Source organism: Lissotriton helveticus, chromosome 2_1 (assembly GCF_964261635.1).
Source record: "Lissotriton helveticus chromosome 2_1, aLisHel1.1, whole genome shotgun sequence".
In the NCBI taxonomy this organism is placed as follows: Eukaryota; Metazoa; Chordata; class Amphibia; order Caudata; family Salamandridae; genus Lissotriton; species Lissotriton helveticus.
Genome location: NC_136059.1, coordinates 583,464,182 through 583,480,395, shown reverse-complemented (window position 1 = coordinate 583,480,395; position 16,214 = coordinate 583,464,182). Strand labels below are relative to the sequence as shown.

The following is a 16,214-nucleotide window of genomic DNA, read 5'->3' as shown; positions in this document are numbered from 1 at the left end:
TGTCTGCTGATTGGCTCATGTTCTCCAATCCAAAGGTCACATTTAAAATGGCTCAAGAAATAGTGGTAGTGGTAAACAAAGGTTTTACCGTCGGTGGAGTGCGCGCCCCCCCTGGGATGGTGTTGCGCCCCCCCAGATTGAAGAACACTGTCCTAGGTGCTCAGATAAACACCATACAGAGCAAGGTGTTCCCCAGCGACAAGAGGACACGGGCGCTACTGAAGGAGACGCGCCTCTACCAGAAGGGGCGAGCTCTGACAGTGAGGACAGCGAGCAAGGTCATGGGCATAATGGCCTCATGCATACATCTAGTACCAAATGTACGACTGCACTTGAGACCATTCCAAGAATGGCTGCAAGAACAATGGTCACAAGCTACAGGGAGTTGGGAAGATTTAGTGGTTGTAACGCATGCAGTGCAGGAGGAGATGTCGTGGTGGAACATGGAGAACATAACAAAGGGAAAGCCTCTAACACCACCGATCCCAACGGTGACCATCACCACAGACTCATCCCAGAAGGGATGGGGAGCGCACATGAGCAAGCTCAGGGTGAGGGGTCTGTGGGTTCCAGTGGATGCGGTCAAACACATCAACTACCTGGAACTGAAGACCGTGTTCCTCGCCCTGAAAGCCTTCCAGACAAAATTGTACAGCCAAAGAGTGTTGATCCAGACGGTCAACAAGACTACTATGTTCTTCATTAACAAGCCGGGAGGAACGCAATCTCCGCCGCTATCAAACCTAGTGCAGGAGATATGGAGATGGGCCATTCCACTAAAGATAGACATGCTAGCCTGGCTCAGCAGACAGACATCGGCGTCCCACGAGTGGGAGCTCAATGCACAGGAAACGCTAAGGCTATTCAGAAGGTGGGGAACACCGACTATAGACCTATTTGCAACACACCAGAATGCAAAATGCCAAAGCTTCACCTCCAGGCAACCAGGGGAAGGTTCCCTGGGAAATGCCCTATGGATAAGCTGGTCGAGGACATTTGCTTACGCTTTTCCCCTGATACACAGGGCACTCAACAAGTGCAGGACCAGCAACATGACTCTGATCCTGGTGGCACCACAATGGGCCAGGCAGACATGGTACTCGCAGATAATGGAAATGGCACAAGGTGCACCCCACAAGTTCGGGAGAAGAAAAGACCTACTGTCCATGCAAAACGGAGAGGTACTACACCCAGAACCAGAGAGCCTCAGCCTAGCAGCATGGCTCCTGAAGACATAGTTTGCGCACCTGAGATTACCGGAGAGCACCCTGGGGGTACTGCGAGGGGCAAGGAGGCCTAGCACACGAACGTGCTATTTGGCGAAATGGAGAAGGATCACAGAATGGTGCAGCAAGAAGAAGCTACACAAAGATGACAAGGGAGTCAACAGTGCTAAGGTACCTCACGCACCTGCTGAAAGCAAAGCTAAGCTCATCCTCGCTGAGAGTACACCTGGTAGCAATTGTGGCCTACACAAGAGGAGAGATTGGAAAGAGTTTCTTTACGTTACAGATAGTAAAGAGATTCATGGAAGGGGCAAAAAGGATCGCGCCTCCTAAGAGGAGGCCGCCACCAGCATGGAACCTTAATCTTGTCCTGACAGAGCTCATGAAGGCGCCTTTTGAACCGATTCATAAGGCTTCCCTGCAAATGCTAACAATGAAAACTGCCTTCTTGGTGGCTATCACCTCCCTGTGCAGGGTGAGCGAACTACAGGCGTTAACGCTACAAGAACCCTACATCCAGATTCACAATGATAGGGTGGTGATGAGAACGGACACACACTTCATGCCAAAGGTGGTGTCAAGGTTTCACATCAACCAGACAGTTCAAATACCAAGTTTCTTTCAAAAATCAACCACAAGCACAGAGCGGGCACTCCACACTCTGGACGCTAGAAGGGCAGTAATGCACTACATAGAAAGAACAAAGGAACACAGGAAGACGAAACAGTTCTCTGTGTCCTTCGCAAGCAGCTTCCTGGGTAGACCAGTAACAAAGGGGACCATCGCACGATCGATCGCACAAACTATTCAATTCTGCCACAAACAAGCAGACCAAGAGCTAGCGGAGGCCCCGTGCCCACTCAACTAGGAAAAAGGGAGCAACGACAGCCGTCCTGGCTAACACACCCATTCAAGACATTTGCCTGGCGGCAACATGGGCCTCAGTGCACACGTTCACTAAGCACTACTGTGTGGATATAAAAATGAACAAGGAAGCACAAGTAGGACAGAAAGTGCTTCAACATATATTCAACAGCCAACACTCATCTTCCACCCAGCCGCCACAAAAATAGCAAACCGCTACAAAGTCTATGCACAGCATAGTGAATCCAGAAAGATTTACTCTGCAAAACGAATAGGTTCGAGGCATGTGGGCTGCTAAATTCATATCTGTAGCATAGATCGCCGCCTAGTGTTGGGTCCGGATGATTGCACATTGTTGTCCTGGAAGAGTCTTCGAAGTATCACGAGATAGGTGGCTCCTCCCCTGGACTACAGTGCGCATGGGCATTGACTCCATCCCCAGATTGTTTTTTTCCGCCATTGGGTTCGGATGTGATTTCGACGTCTCCTGTTCGGAATCGTAAAAGTTCTCTATCAAGGCCAAAAGGCCTTATTGACACCGTCGGTATTGTTCGCGTTCGGTCCCGTCTATCTTCCAGCTCGTGGAGTCAGATATCCGGGGGGTCGTGAGACTCATCAGTGATCGGGGCCTAGTCGACGCAGCAAGACTTCGACGGCATGGAGCGGAGTCCATTCAAGAAATGTCCCGTGTGTGGATCCAAGTACCCACACATCGACGTCCATCCTGTGTGCAACAAGTGCCTGTCGCCGGACCACGACGAGGCCAACTGTATGGCCTGTTCCAGATTTCGATCGAAAAAGACGATCAAGCTTCGGCGCGTGGCGCGCCTTGAGGCCCAGCGATCGGCTCCAGCACCGGTGGACATCTTTGACGGCCCCGCGGAAGACAAGCAAGTGCGTCACCTGCAAATTTCCCCTACCCCGGTGGAGGTCGAGTCCGAAGACGGAGCTGACGTCCACAGTCCCGACATTGAAGAAATCGTCGAAGGTAGGGGACGACGACGAAGCATATGGGGCCATGGAAGATAGCTCGGAGGAAGAGCTATGCCCCGTTCGTACTCTTACAAAGGCTCAGGTCACGGGATCGCCACGCGGCCTTACCCACGACCTTGCACCTCGATCCACGGCCTGCCTTCCGGCTCGGCTACGGACACCTCCGCGGAGCCGCCATTACTGAAAACGAAACCGAAACACTCGGTACCGGTGAAAACAAAGATGGCCGACACGCCATCGAAACCGAAGACGTCCGCTCCGCTCCGGTGCCGACGCCGTCTTCTTCGGGGGCCCCCAAACAGGCGCAAGCTGCAGACCAGGCTCAGGTGCCGGAGGTGGTTACGGAGCCAAGCTCGAAGAAGCCCGTCGAGCCGGTGTCCACCAAGGGAGACAAGCCGACGCCCAAGAAGACTGCCGAGCCTGCATCGGGAAAGCCTGTCGCGCCGAAGACCAAGGGGCCCGTTGACGCGAAGTCGGTGAAGGCCGCAGAGCCGAGGTCTGGGGCCGTGACCCCTAAAGGAAAACCGATCGATCCGAAGCCATCGGCATCGACGTCTACGGTAGTGGACAGTGATCGAAGCGCACCGGTCACGAGTGCTCCTCGACCGGACAAACACAAGTCAGCCACGCTCGGGTCTTCCCCAGGGGGCGGACCACGGACATCAGTCGGATCGACGAAACCGTCCCCTTCCTTTACGAAGCAGGTCTCGGACTCCCTCAAGCGCCTTAAGGACAAGGCTTCAGCATCGGAACCGAAGACTCCTTCCGCACCGAAGCTAAAAGACGCACCGAAGACCACATCGGCACCGTTCGTCTACACGTTGCCGCCTAAGGTGGCGCTGAAGACCTTTGCACCGCGGTCGGTGCCCAAGGACACCGTGTCAACGTCCACTCCACCGGCTGGGACCGTGGGTCCTCGACAACCTTTGGTTGATGAACGGTCGGAGCATGTCATCGATGCCGACACCGGCAAACTCACGCTATACAAGAGGAAGATTACTTCGCAACCTTTGCAGTCCTATACCATTCCTCTGAAACGTAAAAAGCCTGCAGCAGACACCCCCGTTCTGGTGGAGCAGATTCTTCCTCAGCATAGGCGGAGTGCCACACCTTCACCCACATACTCAGATGGGGATGGAGGGGACCAAGATGAGGAGTACAACTTGCCTGCTCATACAGAGCCTGATGAGCAGCAGGAATCATGGATGGATACTGGTGATCAGGGGGACCAGCAGACGGTCCAGGATCCACAGGTCTATAACGTAAAGCAGTCCCCCACTGAGGACTCTGCGGCATTTAATGCCTTAATCGAAAGGGCAGCTACAAACCATAAGGTGGAGATGCATGCTGACCCCGTGGAAGTGGACTTCCTTTTTGACACTTTCTCTACTGCTGAAAAAACTGTCAAGACTCTCCCAATGTTGAAAGGGGTCCTTAAGCATGCGGCGGACATTTTCAAGGAACCCACGAGATCCCGGGTGGTAAACCCACGCATTGAGAAAAAATACAGACCGGCACCTGGCGACCCCACTTACATACGGGGCCAGTTGCCTTTGGACTCTTCGGTGGTCTCTAATGCCCGCAAGAGGGCAAACTCCCAAACGACTGGTGAAGCTCCTCCCCCAGACAAAGAGTCAAAAGTGCTGGAGGCATCTGGGAAGCGGGTAGCAGCTCAGGCGGCCAACATATGGCGCATCTCAAACACGCAAGCTCTGTTGGCCAGATACGATAGGGCGCACTACGACACCCTAGAGCAGCTATTACAACACCTCCCAGACCAGTTTAAGGAGGGAGCTGAAATGCTTATTCAGGAGGGGAAGCTCATCTCCAACGCTGCTATAAAGTGTGCGCTAGATGTTGCGGACACAGCAGCGAGAGTGATCAACACTAGTGTGATGCTGAGACGTCAGGCATGGCTCCGCATCTCGGGATTCAAGCCAGAGATACAAACTACTATCCTCAACCAACCTGTTAATCCAGACAGGTTGTTTGGCCCAGAGGTGGACACCACCCTAGAGAAGATCAGAAAAGATACCGAGACTGCCAAGTCCATGGGAGCCCTCCAGTCACAGCAATTTAGAGGGAACACTTTTCGTCGCTCAGGCAATCGAGGTGTTAACAGAGGGCACATGTCGCAGCAGACGCCATTCAATAAAAGTGGTGCGCAATCCTCCTACAGCAAGCAGGGCAGAGGTGGATACAGAGGAAACAGTGCCAAGGGTAGAGGCAGAATCAACAACAGTTCCCGTTCCTCTGCCGCCAACAAACAGTGACTCCCTCTCACTGCCCCCCGACCATCCAACACCTGTCGGGGGGAGACTCCAACAGTTCCTGCCCGTCTGGAAGTCCATCACCACAGACAGGTGGATCAGGAAACTTATCCGGTTCGGCTATTGTTTAGAACTGACATCCACCCCACCACCCATGCCCCCAAAACACCGTCCTATGTCAGCAGAGCACTTGCACTTATTGCAGCAGGAGGTTCTAGTGATGCTGCAAAAAGGCGCAATAGAGCTCGTGCAGGTGGAGGAGGAAGGCACAGGGGTTTATTCCCTGTACTTCTTAATCCCAAAAAAGGACGGCTCGCTCAGACCGATTCTAGACCTACGCCCCTTAAACCAGTACATTCTTTCAGAACACTTCCACATGTTGACACTGCAGCAGGTTCTTCCCTTGTTACAACAGGGAGACTTCCTCGCAACCTTGGACCTCAAAGATGCTTACTTTCACATACCACTCCACCCCTCCCACAGAAAGTACCTCAGGTTCACCATCCAAAACAGGCATTACCAGTTCAAGGTACTCCCCTTCGGAGTGACCACTGCTCCCAGAGTGTTCACAAAATGTCTGGCGACAGTGGCGGCACACCTTCGGAGACAGAGTATACATGTCTACCCTTATCTGGACGACTGGCTCGTGCAGGCAAAGTCAGCTCAGCAGTGCGCCGCAGACATGACCCACACCATTCACCTCCTTCACAGTCTAGGATTTACACTGAACTACCCGAAATCGCACCTTCAGCCAGCCCATGTGCGGCAGTATTTAGGCGCGACGATCAATACTCTGGCTGCCACATCTCAGCCAAACCCAGCGAGAATCGACAACATCCAGGCGCTGATCCAAAAGTTCAGACCACAACCCTCACTCCCAGCGAGAGTGTTCATGCAGTTGATAGGCATGATGGCCTCCTGCATCTTCATAGTCCCGCACGCGAGACTCCATATGCGTCCGCTCCAAGAATGCTTAGCGCATCAGTGGACTCAGGCTCAAGGACAACTAAACGACCTAGTGTTGGTGACGGGTCGGGCATACAGCTCTCTGCATTGGTGGAATCCACACAACCTTTGCAAGGGCCGACCGTTCCAGGAGCCTGTGCCACAGATTACACGAACAACGGACGCGTCTCTCCTGGGATGGGGGGCTCATGTGCTCCACTATACGGTGCAGGGACTATGGACAACGCAACAAAGGAAGATGCACATCAACTACTTGGAGCTGATGGCAATCTTCATGGCACTCAAGTCCTTCAAAGTACATCTGTGCAACAAAGTCGTGTTGATCCGGACGGACAACATGACAGCCATGTACTACATTCAAAAGCAGGGAGGTACGCACTCTCCACAGTTGTCTCATCTGGCTCAGAGCATGTGGAAGTGGGCCATTCAGAGGAACATCTTCCTCATGGCGGAACACCTCCCGGGCACGGACAATCAGATGGCGGATCTGCTCAGCAGGTACAGCCACCAGATGCACAAGTGGGAGTTACATCCATCAGTACTCCGCCCGTACTTCCAGCAGTGGGGTCATCCAGAGATAGACCTGTTTGCCACGGAGGAAAACGCAAAATGCCAAAGCTTTGCCGCCAGGTTCCCTCACCCACTATCGCAGGGCAATGCGATATGGATGAACTGGTCAGGCAGATTTGCGTACGCTTTTCCCCCAGCGCCTCTCATTCCGCTGGTGGCAAGAAAGCTCAAGCAACACTCGCTGACGCTCATCCTAGTTGCTCCAACGTGGGCGCGACAACCGTGGTACACCACGTTCCTCGAACTCTCCGTGGTACCGCATCAAAGACTGCACCTCACACCCCGGCTCTTGACGCAGAACCGTGGTGACATTCAGCACCCGGATCCGCAGCAGCTCAATCTGGCGATCTGGCTCCTGAGGTCTTAGAGTTTGGCTACCTTGATTTGCCCCCTGAATGCATGGACATCATCCGGGAGGCACGGAAGCCCACTACCAGAGCTTGCTATGCAGCAAAATGGAAGCGGTTTGTCATCTACTGTACAGAGCACGCTATCAACCCGCTCGATGCATCCATTCCTAATATCATCTGCTATCTGTTGCATCTTTACAAATGCAATCTAGCATACGCTTCCATTAGGATACACTTATCCGCCATAGCGGCTTATCTCCAAAACAGGCAGCACCTCTCTGTCTTCAGGGTGCCTGCCATTAAAGCATTCCTGGAAGGGCTGAAGCGGGTCATCCCTCCCAGGACCCCGCCAGCTCCTGTGTGGAACCTCAATGTGGTGCTCACCAGATTGATGGGTCCCCCATTTGAACCTCTGCATTCATGTGAGGTTCAGTTCCTCACATGGAAAGTGGCTTTTCTCATTGCCATAACGTCTCTAAGACGTGTTAGTGAGCTACAGGCGATCACCATCCAAGAGCCATTTATACAAATTCATTCAAACAGGGTGGTGCTGCGCACTAACCCCAAATTTCTCCCGAAGGTGGTGTCGCAGTTTCATGTCAATCAAACTATCGAACTTCCCGCATTCTTTCCCAACCCAGAAACGGTAGCAGAAAGGATGCTCCATACGCTTGATGTCAAAAGAGCGCTTATGTACTACATTGACAGAACACAACCTTTTAGAAAGACACAGCAACTCTTTGTTGCCTTCGCAGCCCAGCACAAAGGCAACCCCATTTCCAAAGCAGGAATAGCCAGGTGGATCGTTAAGTGTATTCAGATTTGCTATCAGAAGGCTAAGCGCACTTTAACGGTCCCCCCCAGGGCACACTCCACACGCAAGTTGGGGGCCTCCATGGCATTCCTGGGTAACATTCCTTTGGAAGACATTTGTAGGGCAGCCACATGGTCTACACCACATACGTTTACCAAACATTACTGTGTAGATGTGCATTCCAAACAGCAGGCAGCTGTAGGACAGGCTGTTCTTAAAACACTTTTTCAGACTTCTGCAGCTGGCACGGGCGGCCGCCGTTAATGGAGGGACTGCTATGTATTCTATGCTACAGATATGAATGTTAGCAGCCCACATGCCTCGAACTGAATATGCTACTTACCAGTATGCATCTGTTCTTGGCATGTAGGGCTGCTAACATTCATATCGCCCGCCCTCCTCCCCGGCGCCCGTAGCGGCTGCAGACTTTTCTTACATTTTATCTCTAGCATGGCCATCACTTTCACTGTTAAACTCCATCTTTGCCACAATGGCTAAAAACAATCTGGGGGTGGAGTCGATGCCCATGCGCACTGTAGTCCAGGGGAGGAGCCACCTATCTCATGATACTTCGAAGACTCTTCCAGGACAACAATGTGCAATCATCCGGACCCAACACTAGGCGGCGATCTATGCTACAGATATGAATGTTAGCAGCCCTACATGCCTCGAACCTATTCGTTTTGCAGAGTAAATCTTTCTGGATTCACTAAGAAAAAAAAACAAAAAAAACCAAAGAAAAGTCTACGATTCCTGACCGAACCACTAGACCGCGGAATAATGCACAGCATAGTGAATCCAGAAATGTCTTCAAGCTGCAAAACTACACCGACCGGTAAGAAACTATTTTTTACTTGGCTCATTGTTGGAAACTATTATGAGAAACCCATGTTGAACCTATAGAATTATGAAATGGGTCATTTTTATAATTTTCTTTATATGTGGACTTTTTGATAACATTAATATTGATAAAATCTATGCCAGTGTTTATAATGATGCATTCGCACATAAGAACGAAGTTGCATCACTATTATCAAATTCTCCTGTCATGAACTCTCCATCAATCCCGACTCCCAATTACATGGTCAGGCAGGTTCTGCGACCTAGGCCTGAGGTTACTGATTGACAGGTGGGGTGGCATGTAAAACTCTAGATCAATTCCCACCCCTCTCTGATAAGCTCAACCACACCACAGTGGTACAGGGAGATTGTCCACAATAAAGTGGCCAGAGGGGATGCACGCATTCCCAAAACGCCATAAAGTCAGATGCCACATTAGGTTAGGAACACTCAGCCAATCCGGACACAGTGCACACAATGATCACGCGCTCCTCATGCCGCACATCTGGACACTTTACCCACTGGCCCCCATTGTGTCCATGCAAGATTGCGGGACACCTGCATTTATCAGGGGCCTTATATATGACTCCAAAGATAAGGCCAGCCTTCTTTTACCAAAAAAAGTATAGTCATAAGTACATTAAGATACCCAAAGAAATGTATATAATCCTATTCAGATTGATTGTACTTCGAGACAGTCCTCAGACCCTCTTCTGTAACTGCTCCCAACCGAAGTAATTAATTAAACCAACTGTTCCTGTTTTGCCAAACACATCTTGTTTGTTTTTTCAAGGTAAATTCATATTCGGGCAACAGTATTTCGAACACTAATCATGTCCTAACGCAGATGTAAAAAATTTTTGCTTCACGTATTTTCTACGTGAGCGGATTCTGCTTAAGCTTTTAGGCTCATACAAATACTACAGCAAGTGCTTGTTTGATTGAAGAGTATGAGCAATGTTTAAATGGTGGTACATGCAGGTTTGTAGCATTAACAAGAAATTTTAATTTTAGATGAAAGAAACAATCATGAATCAAGAAAAACTTGCCAAACTTCAGGCACAAGTCCGCATTGGTGGTAAGGTAAGGGTTATAATTTTGTTTTGCCTTAAATACAACTGCTTGTGTTGGTGTCCGTGTAAGACTATAGTGCCACACCATTTTTTATGTGTATTCTTTAATTATATAAATTAAGCTTTCTGTTTTTGTTTGAATTTTTAGTAAAGCGTGTTTTGTTTTCTATGGACCATTTATTAAGAACCAAATACTCTGCAACCAATTTAGCAGAAAGTAGTTTATTCTTAATTCCTGTCTCCAGTCAAGGGTAAGACCAACTCCTAACTAGAGCAGCCACTATTTCTACAGAATAATCCATACACACTGTTTATTAAATGCACGTAATCGTCTCTAACGGTTCATACTGCAATTTGTAAAGTCTTAAACATAGATAATCAGGGATTTAGTTGATTTTATGATAACTGTGAACGTTGACTATGTGCTCTTTAGACAAATTACGAGATGGGCCCATCCATATTTTCTGAAATGGCCCTAATTGTTTGGTTAGTATTTGATATGCATTTTTTACAATTTGGAAAGAATCCAGTGCAAATCAATATCTTAGACGCTCGCCTTTTTCACCTGTGTATTTTTTGGAGCTCTTCTCACCACCCGGTCTCATTTAAATATCTATTCAGTTAAGTGGTGATAATACTGAAAATATGCAACATTTTGGATAAATTGACTTTTTTTTTTTCTAGACCGTAATGATGGTTATTCTTATTATTTAACTCAGTGGTGTTTATTTTATTGACCTAATGAGGTTGAGGGAGAGAATATGCCAAAAAGTGAACCTGAGAATTTTAGGCCTCACGTGTTGCCGATGTATGCATTTGTTATTGAGCTGTTTTACTGACTAAGACTGGTATGTTTGGTGGAATTACAGAGCCGGTGTGCTGAGCTGTGCACAAATCCTATAGTAAATGTGTTACTTGAAATGAGACAAGATTACAGCCTTCAATTATTATATCCTCATATCCTTTCATTGGGCTTGTACATTGTTGATTTAACACTGCGATCTGTCTGCATTGACTAAAATAACCCATTTCCCGCTCTCTGTACTCTGTAAAATTCTCCCACTCCAACCCAGCCTCCATGGTGATTTGAATAGAGGCCCTTAAATTATTCTGTGTGGTCTATTGTAACGTTTTCTACCCTGGCCTGCTGTAAACGCTCCTTGTTATAATGCCTACTAAACCAGGCCTCCACAAAGTGCCTTAGCCACCCATGAGCACACCACACAAAATTAATTTCATATGGGGCCCTGTCTCTTACATTATGTACTTAATGCTGTGTTTAGAATGTCACATCACTTGAATTGTGTCATGCCTGCTCTGCATACTCTTCACTGGTTGCCAGTCGAAGCTATGATCCTATCAAAGGTTCTTCTGTACTAGCCACCACTCTGGGTAAAAGGCTTAAACAACCTGCAGAAGTTAGCTACACACTATCCCTGATGATAACCTTCACTCAATCGCTGCTAACTTGATTCATCATAATTTGTTGAAATGGATGAAGCACTAAGACCGATCCCTGGGAATACAAGACCCAAGACTCTGGTATTCCCTCTACCCATCCATGATACCTGAACACAATCACAGGTGTTGCAGGAAACTCTTAAAAAAAAAAATTATATATATATATTTTATTGATAATCCGGAACGCTGTCATGATAAATAGACAAATAGAAGTATTTACAAGAAAAAGCCACTTTTCACAAATTGCTACAAAAAGTGTGTGTGTATATACATATACACGCAGACACAGGATCGATCATGGCCCTGTCCCGTGCAAGGTCGGGGTGGAATAATGAAGACTTCAGGAAGCGCTCTTAAACGACTGGGTACAATTAAAAAATACTAAGCGCAACTTGGGGGTTTACATCATGCGCAATGAAACAGAACTTAAAGTGATTGTATGGGTCAGCTGTCTGGGGTGGAGAAATGGAGGGAGAATTTAGATTGGGGCATGTTCAGGGAAAGTGCAGTCAGGGCCGGACTGGGAACCAAAACACCGGCCCTGGCAAAGTGCTCGGCCGGCGTCCCCTCCCCACTGGGGGGGGGTTGGAGGTGCCGCCGAGCTCTTTGCCGGGGCCGGTTTTCGGCCGATTTTGTTGCAAGGCCGATTTTGCAGGTATGCTGCAAAAACGGCCCTGTATCAAAATCGGCCCCCAGTGGCTCAAAACCGGCCCCCACCCTTCCGGCGCACCGGGGGATTGCCCGTTGCCCGCTATGGCCAGTCCGGGCCTGAGTGCAGTTTATTCTGCCAGGGGCTGTCCCGGGAAGTGGGGCAAGATCTGGGAGGCATGGAACCACTATAGAGGGGATATTTGTACCCCCCCAACGGGTCCCGTGGAAGTTGTAGAGCACGTATCCCCTCGATCCACCGCTTGTAAAACTTGCGATATATTTTGCAGTATGGAACGTTGATTATTGTCCTGTATGATTCTGAACTATGTCACCTGATGTCTTGTGTGATTATTTTTGTTTCAATAAAAAGAAATTAAAAAAAGTGATTGTATGGGTAGTGTTAAACAGTGATTAGAGGTAATTTTAGAAAAGAGGCAGCCATGCCAAAGAAACAAAAGGAAGAACTTCTGTAACCTCTGCGTAGGGAATTGGGAGGCTTAACCGATACATTAAAAACTCACAATTGCTGAACAAGTAGAGGAAAGTTCTAACGAAGGGAAGTCCAATTTGGACTCCGGAACTGGGCAGGACAGCTTTCCACCTGTCTACGTTAGTCAACCAAATTTTATGAATTCGGCATCAAACCTGACTGCCAAATACCCAACCTCCGGAGAGCTCGGCAAGCAAAGAATCGCGCAGTGAAAGCAATACAGTTGTGTAATGGTAGATTAAGCCCCTAAACTTAAATGCTTCCAAAGACTTTAATATAACTTGTATGCAAAAGAAAATGTGTGTACTAAAGAGCAGACATAAAACCTGGCAGAAGCACAGCTACTTAAGACTGCCTATTTGAGGAAGAGAGGTTTGGAAGAACCTGCTCAATAGGAGGAAATACAAGCTTGCTCAAATATGCTCACAACTAAGTCACCTGGCCCAGATGAATTCACTGCAACCTTTTATAATGTTTTTTACACAACCCTACTGCCACTCCTATTCAAACTTTACTAAGAAATTATTCAAGAGAAGAAAAAGTGCCTACTATGTTGGCATCAGTAGTGTCTATGATCTTAAAGCTGGGGTAACAGCCAAACGCTTTGTCTATCAAGCTATTCAACACTAGGTTTGTCTTCCTCAAACTATGGCACCAGGGTACCAGGTCATTTATCGTTTGGCTAAGGAAGTCTTCTTGATTCTGATTTGGCACACAGAATCCAACACCGGGGGCTCCTCTTTCAGGTGACTCTTGAAAGCCATCCATCAGCACTCCAACACTTTAGGGACCCTGCATTGTGAACTCCTGGTATAATAAGATGCGTACCCCAGTGCTTTTTTTCTTCCCAGACGATAAAAAGTGTCGGGGAAAGTCCCTGCTTGTAAGGCATAGTTGTTCTTGGCATTGTTGATGGGTCTCTTGGAAGAAGCCTACATCTGTAGTCAGTAGTGAAGTTCATGCAGGATTCTTTTCCTCTTTGCATGGTTGTTCAGACCACCACATTTTTTAAACTTGGAGGTGCAGCAAAATAATTTTAGATTGTGGGTTTGTGAAGCTGTCTTTAGTCACTGTTTAGTACTGCTTGCCCCTTATCTCTGTTCACATTTCCCCTAAAAAGCTCCCACAACCTTTATATGAAGTTCTTGAGGCGGCCGGCTAGGTTATGTTTTAAAGCAGAGTTTGAGGGCTTCCATTGGGTTCTGCGCTCATGGAATGGCTCTTCAATCCCTTTGAATGACTTGAGTCACTTCTCAGGGGGTTTTGAAGGCTTTCCCGAGTCTTCAGATTGCAACAGGAGTATGTTGCTTACTTTCTGGAGCAGTTCCAGTACTGATATGGGTCTCGCCAATGATCTATCCTTTCTGTAGGTTCTGTCGCTCCTTTAATCTAATCACTTTATGCCTTTCAGGGCTTTTTAGGGGACCATCGTCATGCAGGGTCAGGGTCTTCTTCTGCTGGGGTTATACATAATGTCACAGTTCTCCTCCAAGGATGTTGTGGCTTAACCCCCTACCACCCCCCCCACCCGCCCTCCAACCCCTGCCTCCATGCCACTCAAAATTAAGTTGAAAGGGGTAACATCTATTTTTGTCGTTTGAGGAAGGCCGTTAAATGCTTGAAGGTCATGGGAGACCGGTCCTGGAGGTCCTGGAAAATCTGAATCTCTGCTCCATTACAGTGAATTGGTTCCCCTTTTATTTCTGGCCTCATGATTTTTTCCTTCTCCTCTAAGCAGTGAGTGTAAGCTAGAATGTCAGACTGTTTTTTTGAGTCTTACTCCTGACCTCCCTGCTCTCCCTTTAGCTCTATGCGCTCTGTTTATTTGAAGAGGAACCCCCTCCTGCTGGTCGAGAATGCCTCAGTTCTTTTTAGTTCCTATTCCCTGCAGTATTCCTCACTCTTAAGATTGCACTGGCGGAAGCCATTTTCTAAGTCTTGTTTTTCTTTACGGCTAATAAACTGAGTAGTCTGGTTCTATATTCCTCTAGTTCTAGGCTTTTTTCATGCTGCATGGTTTACAGCTAATTGACTCCTATGCCCAGTTCATCTATATCTTTCCTTATTTCTGTGAGCCTCTGTTTTAAATCAGTACAGACTGCTTCTATTGCATCTTTAATTACTGAGACAAAGTGAGTCATGAAGCTTTTTGAGGCTCTCGTCCTCCTCGCAGATCAGATTGACCGACTCATCTTGGTTTGCACTAGTGTTTGGTGAGCTTAGGTGGCCCCCCTCTACCGTCTTGAGTTCACCTAGAGCCGGTCTTCATATTCCTTTCGTGCTTGCTTCTACCGGCTGCCATTTCAAATCAGGAGCATAATCCCCGAGAGTCCCACACTGAGATTCAAGCGTTAGCACTAGACTATTTTTATCCACGCTGACATATACCAGATAGGGCTAATACTTCTCTAGACCCTGCCAGACGATAACTGAACCATCAGAATAATGGTTGCAGGTATCCCCCTTTTAGACCCTTGCTTTTCAATGTACCCGTAAGGAATAGATTTGAGGGTCTTGAAGAAGTGGATTGACAAACGGTGAGGGAGGGAACGGGTCTGGGTATGAGAACTACGGGGTTTAACAGTGAATCAGAAGAGTCCAGCTGGGACCAATCAGGTCAGTCCAGTAGTTATGGGGTAGGGACAGCGACACGGATTTTGGCCATTATAACACAGCAGGCAGATGGTGACATGACAAGGCTATGGGTAAAGCCCCTAGGTCTATCAGCCTCTCCAATCCATGATTCTTCAAAATCTAGTGACATGGTGACATAACAACCTACCACGATACAGGGCAATTTCCCCGTGGTTGTAACAGGGGGCACTCGAATATCTGCCAGCCATGCTCTTGACGACCCTATTGATTAACCGAATTTAGGCAGGAAGCTAGAGGTCCTATCCTGGAATGTTACCGGTCTGAAAAGTAAATTGGCTTGTCCTGACTGGGGATCTTTTGTGGACCAGTTTGATATTTGCTTGTATCAGGAAACATAGGCACGGCAAGATTCTTTCAGGGTGGGGTTTGCGTCATTCACCATCCCAGTCACCTCGGGACGAAGGGGCAGAACGTCCTGGGGACTATGCATTTGGGTAGGCTCACATCTTGGCTGCACAGCAAAGCAGTTGGACTCCCGGTCTAATGATATCCAATGTGCAGTACTCTGCTTCCCCACCAAGCTCGAACTGGCTTTTATTAATATCTACTCCCGCCCTGTTAGTCTTGAGTAAGGAATCTTCAACTTTTGAACAAATGAGTTTTTATTTCCACCGTCCCCCCCAAATACATGGGTGATAGTGGGGGGGGGACTTTAATTGCCAATTTGAGCCTCTACCAGATATGACTGACACAGTGAGGAGGATGCATACTGGTTAATTCCTGAGCCACAAATTCCCCCAATAAAGGCCTGGTCCCTACTGGTGACCCAGATAAAGCATTCACACTGACCCACTCCTTGAGAGCATGTAATGGTCGTACAGTCTCGGACACACCAGGGAACCTAACATTTAACAAAGTAGGCCAAGCCTCCCTCCTTGATTACATTCTAGTGGAGACGAGGTTATGGCATAAAGTTCTCGACTTTGTTGTTCCCTCACGCCATGACAGTGATCACAAGCTCTATCTCTGGTACTGGAATTGCCAGACCTAG

General features: G+C 48.2%; 1 protein-coding gene across 1 annotated transcript in view; it reads left to right on the top strand.

The window, feature by feature from the left end:
* Nucleotides 1-16,214, top strand: part of BTF3 (basic transcription factor 3) — a 120,660-nt gene that overhangs the window by 20,973 nt on the left and 83,473 nt on the right. The window contains exon 2 of the mRNA XM_078675270.1: nucleotides 9,908-9,976. Coding sequence (XP_078531396.1) covers nucleotides 9,908-9,976 — 69 coding nt within the window. The remainder of the gene's footprint in view (nucleotides 1-9,907; nucleotides 9,977-16,214) is intronic.